Source organism: Phocoena sinus, chromosome 14 (genome assembly GCF_008692025.1).
Source record: "Phocoena sinus isolate mPhoSin1 chromosome 14, mPhoSin1.pri, whole genome shotgun sequence".
NCBI classification, from domain to species: Eukaryota; Metazoa; Chordata; class Mammalia; order Artiodactyla; family Phocoenidae; genus Phocoena; species Phocoena sinus.
In genome coordinates this window covers 4,561,495-4,574,694 of record NC_045776.1, presented here as the reverse complement: position 1 = coordinate 4,574,694, position 13,200 = coordinate 4,561,495, and the positions used below count along the sequence as shown (strand labels likewise).

Sequence of the window (13,200 nt, the reverse complement as noted above, 5' to 3'; positions counted from 1 at the left end):
TGTTTGTTAGCTATGGGCACCATGCTGTACAGCCGAGCTCTGGAACTCATTCATCTGGTGTATTGATAACTGGAACTTTACACCCACTGGACAGCAACTCCCCATTCCCCGCTCCCCCAGCCCCTGGCAGCCCCCATTCTACTCTCTGCTTCTGTGAGCTTCACTATCTTAGGTGCCGCACGTAAGTGGAATCATCCAGTATTTGTCCTTCTGCGACTGGCTTATTTCACTGAGCATAATGTCCTCAAGGTTCAGCCCTATGCGGCAGGATTTCCTTCCTGTCTTAGACTGAATAGCATTTCATTGTACGTATACACCATGTATTCTTCACCATTCATCTGTTGGGGGATATTCAGATTGTTTCCGTAGCTTGGCTATTGTGGATAGAGCTGCAGTGCACGTGGGGATGCAGAAACCTCTCTGAGATCCTGATTTCAATTCCTTAGGCTACATACCCGGAAGTGGGATTGCTGGACCACATGGTAGTTCTATTTGTAATTTTTTGAGGAACCGCCATGCCGTTCTCCATAGTGGCTGCACCACATTACATTGCCACCAACAGGGCACGAGGGTTCCGGTTTCTCCACGCCTTCGCCAACACTAGTTGTCTTTGGGGGTTTTTGATGGTAGCCACCCTAACAGGTGTGAGATGACATCTCATTGTTGTTCTCATGTGCGTTTCCCTGATGAGTCGGGTTGAGCACCTTTTCACATACCTGTTGGCCATCTGTATCTCTTCTTTGGAGAAATGTCTAGCAAGGCTTCCACCCATTTTTTAAAGCAAGTAATGTGGGGTTGTTTGTCTGCTTTTTGCTCTTGAGTTGTAGGATGCCCATACTGTCTCCCAGAGGCTTTCTTATTTTGCTCTTCACACTTAGGTCTACAGTCTAGCGGGAACGTGTTTCTGGGCACGGCGTGGGTGGGTTCCTTTTCTTTCCTCCAGACTGCCACCTAGCTGTCCCAGCGTCAGCCATTAAAGTCCCCTCTCCTCCTCTGCCCCGATGCCGCCTTTACCATCAACACGTGTCTGTGTGCGCCTGTTTCTGACAGAGTCTGGGAAGGCTCTGCCTTCTGCTCCGTCTGTCCCTTCTTTCCTTGCACCAAGGGGCACCCTCATACCTCCCGGCTTTACGCCGAGCCTTCCTCGTGGGAGAGCAGGCCCTGCTCCTTGGCTTCTTCAGAGTGACTGGGTTAGTCTTAGTGTTCACACGGGTGCGTGCCGGTTTCGCTGGGTGAAGGCGTAACCCCTTTGAACAGCTGTGTCCCTGTCGGGCAGGACTGGCCCCACTGCACGTACTTATTTACGTGATGCTGTCTACCTGACGGCATTTTCTCAAGTGTTAGATGGCCCCGATGGTGCTTATACCTCCCGGAGCAGCGGGGCACAAGGCAGAACACAGTCCGCGGATGCGGCACAAGTGAGGCCACCGGCTTCAGACACGAGGCAGGTCCTGGCTCTGTGCACCTCTGGGTGTTTAACCTCTGAGCCTCGCTCCTCACTGGGTGACGTCACTATCGTACCATCTACCCCACAGGCTTTCCCTCAGAGGTCCCGGTGAAGCTTGTCGCACAGTGCCTGGCACACGGTAAGCTCCCAGTTTTTGTGAACGGAAGTTGTTATTCATCATGGTGAACTGCTCGCTTTCGCCGCAGGCAGCATTAAGTCGGTGAGAGATCACAGGTGTCTCATCTCAAGTCCGTGGACACTTTTCTGAAGCAGGACACTAAAAATGAATGTGTGTCTTACACCCATTTCACTGTGACTCAGTCACATGACTGTATGTCAATCAGCAAACACACATTTGCCTTTGGTGCAGTTCCCCGGAGTTTCACTGTATCCCCTGAGAGGCTGGAAAGTGAAGTGAGAGGCTTAACTAAGGTCAGCAGTCCGGGCTGAGGCTGAGCCAGTTCAGGAAGACTCTAAAATCCCACCTTCCGAAAGCAAATCCCAATTTCTACACATTTCTCAGAGGACGCACTCATCCTGTGTGTCACTTTCGGGGACAAAGCGGCATTTTACGTGCACCTGAAATGATACGTGTGTGAGTCCGAGTCCCCGCCTGAGCAGCTGGCTTCTCTGGCTCCGCTGAAGGTCCCATCACTGTCTACAGCTGGCCTCTTAGCCCACTGTGGCCCCAGACCAGCCCTTCCTTTTCCCAACCTCCCAGCAGTGGGACATGCATCGCAGAGCCGCTCCTGACCATGCCTTACTATGTTACTCCACAGCAGCCCCTCGCTCCTCTGGGCATCCTACCACCCACCCGCTCCACCCCACCTCGTGCTGAGTCCTACCCCGCTGTGCTCAGTGAGCATGGCTTTCAGCCCCAGTGGCGTCTGCAGCCCAGGGCTTGCCTAGCGGGAGCTCATAGAAAATCCACGTGTTACTCCTTGAAACCGCAGGAGACCACAAAAGACGCCCTGTGCTGAAGCTGGATGCCGTATTATTCCACGTACAAAATACACCCGGCGTGTAAGACCAACACTTCTGCATGCGGTTTTTTAAAGGCACATTTCTTTACACTATAAACACTGGAGAAACATTTTGCACAGAGTGACCTTCCCGTGTGAACATTTTCTTTCTGCAGCAGTTATAACCATTAGACTTATAAGGAGATGTTAATAAAAATAATAGACAACTATCAAGTCACGTATAAAAATCATCTTTGCAAAGGCCAGTCAGATCTTTGGTCTGATTTTAAATCTGACAAGATTTTACATGTGGAGTATACTTCAAATAAAAGTATGTCTCTTTGACTGCACACTAGTGGTAGGTACGTTTCTCTGTGTGTAACTCACACTTGTTTCCTTTGCCAACTGCATAAGGAAGGGTTTGCACCCGTTACTCTTCTTGAATTGATTCAACTCAACGAGCCCTGCTCCTGGATCCTTTGTATTTAAGATATCCCAGCATAAGTCCTCTCGCTTTGCAGACAAAGAGGCTTCCTGACAAAGGACTATGATTAGCAAATGCTTTTATTTCGTGCCTGATACCGTAATTTCAATACATATAATACTAAGATGGCCAGACCCCAACGGGGCTAACTTATTTATACTGAGCAGAATCTGTGGACATTCACGACATGCAGAACTAACACAGTGTCAGTATGTTAACCCTTGAGAAATCCCACCTTCCCCCACGTCCATTCCTGCAGCAGGCGGGGTGCCGGACCCACATGGCCCAGGCGGGGTGCAGAGGCTGCACACGCAGGAGCAGGGGCGCGTGAGGCATGAGGCGCTGGGGCCCCGGCAGAACGGACAGCGTTTCCTCAGGGCACGGCACCCCACCACAGCAAACGGGAACCGGAGAGGGGGAAGCACGGGCCGACAGGAAACTGGGTTGGGATGTAGCCTTCCCGGGTCCCTCCACTGTGGACTGACTGTCCTCTCCTTTGTTAACAGTACGTATCTTGTGGCAAGATACTCTGAGACTACATCAGTATCCTGTTTCTCATCACACTTTCACCCACTAACTTAGCGCTGATGATTCTTGCTGTAGTTTTGCCAAATGGTGAAGATGAAAACTTTTTTGAAAACTAAAATTGATAACCCCAGAGACTGGTGTGCAGGGTTGCAAACTGCCGCCTGAAGGCCAAATTCAGCCTGGTTGGTGAATCAAGGTTTTGTGGAACACGGGCCCTTCACTTGTGTACTGTCCGCAACTGATTTCATGCTCGACGGCTCAGCGGAGCAGGTGCAACAGACACCGTACGTTCCACAAAAGCCGAAACTACCATTGGCCCCTTTACAGAAAAAGTCTGCCAACCCCTGCCTTAGAGAAGAGACTGCATTTATGAAGCAGGTACAGAATGTTTTATATGGAGCTAGAAAAATATTTGTATAATGTAAACTCCTGGTCATCAAAATAAAAAAGAAAATTAGCTAAAAGGGTTGAAAAATAAAACTGAGACACTATTACAGAAAGCACAACAAAGGACTAAGAGACAGAAGATGGAAAAAATAAGAGACTTCACAGGATCCACCCAGAAAGGATTATAGTTGATTAATAAAAGTTACAGAAAAATATAAGAGAAAATACAGATTTTTTAACCCATAGCTGAAGTACACAAATTCTTAGATTAAAATGACCCATAATGAAGGATAAAGACCCACTCCAAGGTACCGAGCATAAATTCCAAAAGCTTCCAGAGAGAAGAGAAAAAGAACAGAGCACATGCAAAGGAAGACCAACCAAAATGGCGTCATATATGTCAATGACAACCACAGGATAAATGCTCACGACAAAATGTCCTCCAGGTTCTAAGAGAAAATATTCTTCCTGCTACAATTTGTACCCAATGAAACTATCTAACAGACGTTTTCAGAAATTCATGGATCCCAAATGCATCTCTTGTGCCACTTTCTTAGAGACTGATAGGAGAACGCACGCCACTGAAGAAAGGATATACCGCTGACCTCTGAACAACACTGGTTTGAACTGTGCGCATCCACTTATACTTGGATTTTTTTCAACAGTAAATCGACTGCACTCCACAGTCTGAGGTTGGTTGAATCAGCTCATACTGAGGAAGCTCAGATATGGAGGGCTGACCTCACGTTATACTCAGATTTTCAACTATGTAGAGGGTCCACACAGGCACTGTTCAAGGGTCAACTTCAAATCAAGAGTGAAGACAACTTTCCATAAGGCAGGATTCACACAGGAAACTTCCAGGATGTGGGCTGTCCAGTAGGGCTAGAGAGAAGTTTAGATTAAAGCAAACAGAGGCAGATCTCAGGGGATGAGCCTGGGGGGGGAAGAAGTAGTAGAATTCAGAGATTATTTGACATGATTAAGCATTTGGGGGGGAACACTGAAACACTGACCAACATATGAAAGACTGGACAGATCTTTAAGGAAAATTTTAGGTTCATTGAAAACCATGTACGTAGAAAAAGAAGGCAATTACTAATCCAAGGAAAATAAAAAGTTGTAAAAGAGAGAAGCATCCCTGGGAACAATATTATAGTCAGCAACAAACCACAACAACGTATTTTCAACTGCAGGAATTATCTGGTATGATGCAAGAGGGGAAGCAGCTGGTGTAAAAGAGAGATATTTTATCTACTGTAAGTCAATATACGCCCAAATTGACAAATCCAGAAAGAGCCAACAGATGATCATTTAGAAATATGAAGACAAATAACAGCTTTACAAAGCTGAACATTATCCCAGACCCGTGAAAGGGCAAGTGGGGGCCAGGCTGAGTCCTCCAGCATCACTTGGTGACATGTGGTGTGCACGCACGGCTTTGGCGAGGCGCCATGATGGTGACTACCTTGTTCACCCCTCCCCCAACACCGCCCGATAAACTTTCCTTCAGAAGTTAGCTCAGATGGGAAGGACTCCCACCCCCATTAATCTCTGCTTCCTGCACGCTCCCACAGCTGCTGGTATATCCCTTATAGTAGTTTCCATGGATGTAACGAACAGCTACTGAGGATGGATTACGAGCCTGGCATTGCATTACCGGGACCAGCCGACTGGGATGCAGACAAGTGCTGTAACTGTGAGCTCCCGCCTACAGGCTTCCCCACGGTATTGCCAACGTGAATCACCCGGCTCCCATTCCATCCAAATACCATTCAACCGGGGATAAAGAGAGCAGCACTCTCTCCAGGGCTACCTCACTTCTACTACTATTTTCTAGGACATCTAGTCCCGCCACCATCTAACCCAGTGAGTCCAAGGACTCACCCCACACTATTCTGTGGTTGTTTCCAGTTCAGTCCTGCTGGTGACGCATGGCTTCTGCCACCTGCCTCTCGGGGCATCCTGTCCTCTTCTACCTTCATCTTGAGCTCACGGCTCAAACCACTGCCTCTCCACCCCCCAAATGCCACTCAGGTGGGGCAGGGGCTCCACATCCCCTCGTTGGCAAGACCACGAAGTAGCATCGCCCTGTGCTCTCAGTGTCTGACACGGATCTCAAACTTCTCCCTCCCCAACATCTGCAGCCCAAGACGTAGGACGGCGGGAGGGTGAGGATGGCTTCAGAGCAGGGATCCTTTTTACTCTCACGTTTCTTTGGCTGAGAACCTTTTCTTTTATTGCTGTCTTCAAGCTCTTTATTCTACACACAAACACCTCTCAAGAGAAAACTGATATTTCAATAAGAGAAGAAGAGAGATAGAGGGGGGAGGAGTTTAATCGTGTATGCCCCTGTGGGAGCAACACGGCATTTCAACGATCACTTCTGAGAACAACTTTAAGTGGGAGATGAAAATATGGTAGAAAAAGATAATCGATACAATCTCAAACTAATTTAGAACCAGATCCCTGAAAAACGTGATTAGGTGAATGTTACCTCCATTTGAACCCCAGGTGTCTACCGATCCTCCTAAAGCACTTCTGCAGAGGGAGTGTCCTTCCCTCCGTGTCCCACTGATGCAGAGCTGGGTGTCTGAACTGCATGTGCACCCCGCTTCGCTCTTCTAAGGGATAACAACTTCCTCTGATGCTTACAGGTGCATCTTTCCTTGTGAAGCAGGTCACGTGTCTATTTTACTTTGCTTTATTGAACACCAATGTGGCTGCTAAATGCCATGAACACAGCACTTTCTGATTTTAATGAATACCATGAAGTTCACATTGAAATGTATTTCTTTATCTGGGGCTCTAACCAATAAAGAAAAAACCCTACGTATACAACACACACGCAGACGCGCACACACACACCCTCAAGAGAAAACTGATCTGTTTTCAGTCTGATCCGTTTTCTTGTTTTTTTAAAGTGTAAGTGCAGAAGAGAAGCAAGTATCTTTTTCTTTTACATGAATTTCCACTGTGATGTGCTATTTTCACGGTTTTAAAATTTAACTTAATCTTCTAACCTTAACTTTAAAATGACTCAGAAATCATGATTTCTAGTGTGAAATAAGAGGACATCGAACAGACTACTGCTTTATTTTAACTTCCAACAAACACCAAGAACAAACCAGTCAGTCCAAAAGAAACAAAGAGCAACAATAATTTGCCACCTACTGCTAATGCTCAGTATTTGGTCCCAAACCAGTGGTTTATCTTTGCCACCCGCAGGTAGAGCGCCAGGCTGACGATAAAGTACTCTCCCGTCTCCTCGATCCACACCAGCTCCAAGTGCACCCTTCCCTCCGCATCTGCGTAGTCCACACGGTACGTCTCCCCCAAGAAAGCAGGGCCGTCAGAGGGCCCGGGAGAGGGTCTCATGCACACCGGGGAACTGAAACACCAGAAGGGTTTCCCATATTCTTCCAAAAGAGTTAAGTCCATTACAGAGCAACTCTACAAAATAAACACAGATGTTCGTAAGTGTAAGGATAAAATGGCCAATTAGACCTGACTTAACAAATGTAGATGGAGCCTCATCATGAAGGATTAAGTGAAAGAGGAGGGAGAAGAGGAAAGAGAACAAAATTACAGGACGCGGGAACAGCATGTGACAAGCACGTGACAGTCCTCGGCACGGGGCGTGGGGGACGTGGGGAGGGCGGCCAGGTCAGCTCCGGCCATCACTGGACTGCTGCGCCCACGCGCGGCAACCGACGCCAACAAACGCAGAGGCTGCCTTTGCAGTGGTCAGAGCTGGGGTGAAGCTTCGCTTCCTGTACGATTACAACAAACGCAGAGGCTGCCTTTGCAGTGGTCAGAGCTGGGATGGAGCTTCGCTTCCTGTACGATTACAACGCTGCCCTTCCCACCCCACAGTGGGAACTGAGTATCTGCTTCTCGATTACCAAGGAACACAAAACAAATCATAGTATTTTTATGTTACGCTGACCCTTTAAGTCTGCCATGTTGATATTTTGCCTTTCTAGGTCCTCAAGGTCCACTGTGACTTCAACATTTTAGCACGCGTTTTTGTAAGACTCATCTAAATCCACTTTAAAAAGTCAGGTCTGTGCTCTTGAAGACATGAAATAATATTCCTTTGTATGTGATAAATCTTTACCAAGGTTTAAACAACTGCTCACAAATAAACAGAATAAAACATCTCAGTATATCAAATAGCAAGTGGATCAAGAGAGGATCCTTAATGAGACTGAAGTGCTTGCTTTTCACGCTCAACAACAACGCTGCTCTTGGCCTCAGCCATCACCCCTAGTCACTGTCACAAGGCATCCATGCTTGTAGGCAGAATTAAGCCAGCTTAACTGGGGCCCTCTGCATCCACAGCAGATGCATCCTGTGGAAATCCTGTTCATCCCACAACACACAGATGGAGAGGAGTGACAACCAGGGCACCCACGGGCACAAGGATCACAGGAGAAGCGAGACTGCGTGAGAAGCCTCCTCGCCGCCCCCCCGCCAGTCCCCAGCCACATCGTCCCTCCCCTCCGTGTGGCTGGTTTGTGATAGAGGTAAAAACTGATTTAACTGTTCAAGGAAAAATCTGTATGCTGGAACTTATAACTGCAATAAACTTTAAACTGGTGTCCTAAGATGTAACTGAGAAGTAATTAAGATGTTTCTGAGTAAATGCTACTTGCCTGGTCCAACCTACGGCTCCACTCTTTCTCCACAAAACGAACAGCCAGAAGGACTTGGAGGAAACAGAGGCCGCAATCAACACTGCTCAGCAACGCACTGCGCGCCACCCACGCACCAACTCCACCACGCCCAGTGGAAAACGAAAGGCCCTCAATACACGCTGGATAAATCAATCAACTGATCGCCACTGGCTAAGAGGACGTGCACAAATCTTCAGACACCAGAACAATAAATCTAGCACTTTCAAAGCAGCACCATACATATACATCAACAGACACATTTATTATACAGAAACCAGGTACTTTAAGAAAAAAAAAATTACCTTTATACAGCCATCAAAAATATTAGTTTTCCAAGAAAGGCCAACTTTTCCAATAAGAGGTAGGTGTTCGGTGCTATTTTTAAAACTTATCACAGTGAGCTTCATATATTCATTTTCAATGTATCCTGAAAAGATCAAAGATTTTTAAAATTACTATATGCCAACCAATGCAGGACAACAAGTCAAGATCCCTCGGATCTGCTGCTCTATAAAGGAAGCCTCGTGGAGCTAAGTACTGGGTTCAGGGGTGGAAGGAGACCCTGACACAGCTGACTCGGGCATCTGGCTGAGGCGAGGGCACTACCATATCCACTTGCATCCCTGAAATGAGCTTGTCTCAATGGTGAGACAGGGAGATGCCTGGGGTGAACAGGACAGCACCCTGTCACCGATGGGGAGACAGCTACGAGGCAAGGGTTCCACTGATTTGATTAAACAAACCGCTAGGAAAATGGGAAACCGGAGCCGTGGAACTTAAGAAAACAGAGGCCGGAAACTGCACAGAAAAAGGGCATTAAATGTGAGGGAGGGGAGAGACGTCCAAAGAAAGGAGGGGTGAGAGCCAGTGAACGTGGAAAGCGGTCAGGGAAGGAGCCCAGCGCACGTCTTCGCAGGACCGTATGAACAAGCAGAAATCCCACCACCTGCTGACCAAGAGCTGAGACCAGAGTCCTGCCCTCCCTGGACCAACACGGAGCTGCCCGGGAGCAGCCTCGCCACCCAGGGCTGTCACGGCCCAGGTGCACACACGCCCGGGGGCCTACAGGACGGCTGAGCCCCGTGCACCCACTTTAATGCGTCCTGCAAAGGGGAGCATCACCCGTGACGAGGTCACGGGCCTTCACTCGCACGCAAGCTTTCTTCAGAGGCAACACCGGATCAAGGGTGAGATGTGAGTCACGGGCAGAGCAGAGAAAGGAGAGCAGAGAAAGGTACATGCTCTCCGATCCCATGCTGCTCAGTTCATAGGACAAAATAAAACCAGAACCAAGCTGCCCTGGGAGCCAGAGCCCCATTCTAGAAACTCTAGACGGTGTCCTCACGGAAGTGCGGCCAAAAGATCAGGACCAGGACACAAGCTCTGGGCGGGAGCCCCGCGAGGCGGCGCAGCTCCAGCCCTGCAGGGCCTGTTAGCCAGTCTGGTCCAAGGACAGAGGCTGCCCACATTCCCTCCTCTGCTGCTGAGTGCTCGGCGAGAACCGTGCAGCTTCTCAAGCGAGGCCTCGGAGGAGGCGAAGCAATGACATCCTGAACAGCAGATGTGGCTCTGCTCTGCCCTTGGTCCCCACACAGCCACGCGCAGGACTGCCGGCTTGTCCTCAAGACACGGCAGAAAGTGGACCCCGAGGTACAGCGGCCAATAACAGCTCAACGGCAATTGTCTGAGTTGATAAACATGAAATCTCTGTAGGAAGCGAGGACTGTTGCTACTCTGTTATCACCAGACATCCTCCCTGCAGAACAGCTAGAACACTGTGGTATCTTAAAAGGTCAGAGCTCTTCCCACTGGCCCTGTGTAACTGCTTGCTTCTCTAAGACAGAACAAGGTGAAGCTCTCTGTACATGTAAGCGATCTGCACACAGAATGCATATGTGAAGGTGAATGCAAATAAAATAGGTCATGTTTTTGAGTATTTACTGTACACCAAGCATATGTTACATACTTTGCGTACAGCAGCTTAAAAGAATACCTTCGAATAGTACTATTAATTAGACACTACAATTCTCTGAGCTCACAGGTGAGAAAGCTACGCGCCAAGAGCTGAGCAGTGCCTTCCTTGCCCGAGGCCACGCGGTGGTCAGCAGCAGAAACGTGACCCAGACCCGTTCTGCGTCCGGAGTCCACGTTACAGCAGATTAAAATAGATATGAACATGGGGACACACGATCACCTATTGGTTTCAATACTAGCTGAGAATGTATAACGTAGATCTAGATTCTCACGGAGTTTTGTTTTCATTTTACTGCCAATAGAGAAAAATCTAAGAATGCACAGACAGATGCGCTGCGGGACCGTTTATGGCTCCCCAAACTGTTGCTGATTTGCCCACGTTCACTACCTCCCGTTCCCAGCCCTCCCGTAACCAGGTCGTGAGTGGCCTGGCTCCTTCCCTGAGACACGCTCCTGCTCGCCTGGGTCAGAGTGAGCCGTGGGAGCGGGCAGAGAAGGGAAAACGCCTCTGACAGACACAGGGGCAGAGGCCCAAGTCCCCGCAGAGCAGGCACGGGCAGCACTCTGGGGTCGACTACTAGGTATGACAGGGCGATGTTTTCACAAGAGAAGCCACGGTGTGTCACACGTATACAAACGCAGAGTCTAGCTCTTCCAGAGAGACTGTGAACTACTGTATCCTTATACATTCCTGTGCTGCTTAAACCATTCAGAATAAATTCTGCTGTTGGAGACTCTAACTTTAACCTACCAATACGTAAGGCCATCCTCAAAACACAGAGAAATACAATGCAAGGCTCACCGCTCTTGGCTTCCCGCGACATGCACGCACAAGCACGGACTTCAGAGTCGTAAGGAGCTCGTTCCAAACCTGCCCAGGCATTTGCTAGAGGTATGACCATGGTCAAGCTCCAAGCCAAGCAAAATGAGACACAAATAGAGAGCACTTTATAAAGCTTTGTGATTAGTGGAACAAGTAGTAAACATTAACATTACAGGGTGAATTGTTATAAATGCCAGACTAAGGTTGCTAAGCACCTTAACGTATTATCTCAACCATAATACTTCCCCTGAAGAGCCAAGCCCACTGCCAAGCAGAAAGATGTACCATGTTCATGGAACGCAAGACTCAACACCGTTAAGACACCCGTTTACCCAAATTGATATATAGACTTAATACAATCCAAATCATAATCTCAGCAGGCATTTAATAAATAATTTACAAATAAATAATAAGATGTGACAGGCTGACTCACATGGAAATGCTAAAAACCTAAAACAGCCACAGAAATCTTGAAAAAAGAAAATAAATGACTTCAAGACTTACTATAGAGCTAAAGCAATCAAGACAGTGTGGTATTACTACAAAGATACACAAATAGATCAACTATATAGAACAGACAGGTCCAGAAATAGACCAACACTTTTACAAGCAACTGATTTTTGATGAAGACATCAAAATAATTCAATGAGAAAAGAAAGCCTTTTCACAAATGGTGCAATAAGAACTTGCTATTCATATGGGAAAATAACATGAACCTCAACCCTTACCTCATACCTTCACACAAAAATTAAGTTTAGAGATGGATCACAGACCTAAATGTAAAAGCTAAAACCATAATCCAGCTGGAAGAAAGAACATCTCCATAACCTGCAGTAGGAAAAGTTTTTAAGACAGAAAAAAGAAATTACCATAAAACAAGAAAATAATAAATTAGATTTCATCAAAGTGAGAAACTTCTGATCACTAAAGGATACCACTAAGAAAATGAATAAGCAAGCCATAGACTGGAAAAAAATATTTTCAAACATATATCTGACAAAGGACTGTTATCCAGAATATATAAAGAGCTTCTATGGTTGAGAAATAAAGAAAAAATACTGATTTAAAAAAAAAAGAAACACCACAAAAGGATTAAATGACACTTCAAAAAAAGATATGCAAATGAACAATAAGCACGTGGAAAAGAACTCAGCACTATGGCCATTAGGGAGAAACTACGACTCCCACACACCAGATGAGCTAAAATTTAAAGACTAATAACATCAGCGGTTGCCCAGGATACGGAGCAGCCAGAACACTCACACACAAATGATGGAGTGTAAAATGGTACAACTCTAAAAAAAAGAAGTTTGGCGATTTCTAATACATAAAAGTTTCTTATACATAAAAAAAAAGACTGGCAACTTTTAATCCATAATTAAACCTGCTCTAATTCGACTTCCCAGTCTAGGTATTTAGCCAAGAGAAATGAAAACATATGCTCACAAAAAAGACTTGCACAAGAAATCTATAGCAGCTTTATTCATAACAGCCCAAAACAAAAACAACCCTAACTCCCTCTCTATCAACAGGAAAACTGGTCAGCAAATTCTGGTATACGGGGCTTCCCTGGTGGCGCAGTGGTTGAGAGTCCGCCTGCCGATGCGGGGGACACGGGTTCATGCCCCAGTCCGGGAAGATCCCACGTGGCGCGGAGCGGCTGGGCCCGTGAGCCATGGCCGCTGAGCCTGCGCGTCCGCAGCCTGTGCTCCGCAACGGGACGAGGCCACAATAGTGAGAGGCCCGCATACCAACAAAAAAAAAAAAAGAGGTCGTCGGAATGGGAGCGAGAAGGAGGGACAGAAGGCTGCTGGACACATCCAGTCCCACTGACACGCAACAAGCCCACCCGGCAAACTGCACTGGGAAGAAGACCTACCCCTGGGTTTTTCAACATGAATCCTTCTTGCTAAGCC

The 13,200-nt window shown here is 47.3% G+C and overlaps 1 protein-coding gene across 5 annotated transcripts in view; it reads right to left on the bottom strand.

The window, feature by feature from the left end:
* FBXO15 (F-box protein 15) overlaps positions 1-13,200 on the bottom strand; it is a 192,476-nt gene that overhangs the window by 145,412 nt on the left and 33,864 nt on the right. For 2 of the 5 annotated variants that reach the window (XM_032653943.1, XM_032653946.1), the window contains 2 exons: positions 8,790-8,914; positions 6,882-7,261 (listed from right to left, as the gene is read on the bottom strand). In XM_032653943.1, coding sequence (XP_032509834.1) covers positions 6,992-7,261; positions 8,790-8,914 — 395 coding nt within the window. In that variant the 3' untranslated portion in view covers positions 6,882-6,991. Of the gene's footprint in view, positions 1-1,947; positions 2,027-6,881; positions 7,262-8,789; positions 8,915-13,200 lie in introns of those variants that run through there. The other 3 variants (XM_032653945.1, XM_032653944.1, XM_032653947.1) reach the window with 3 other exon arrangements.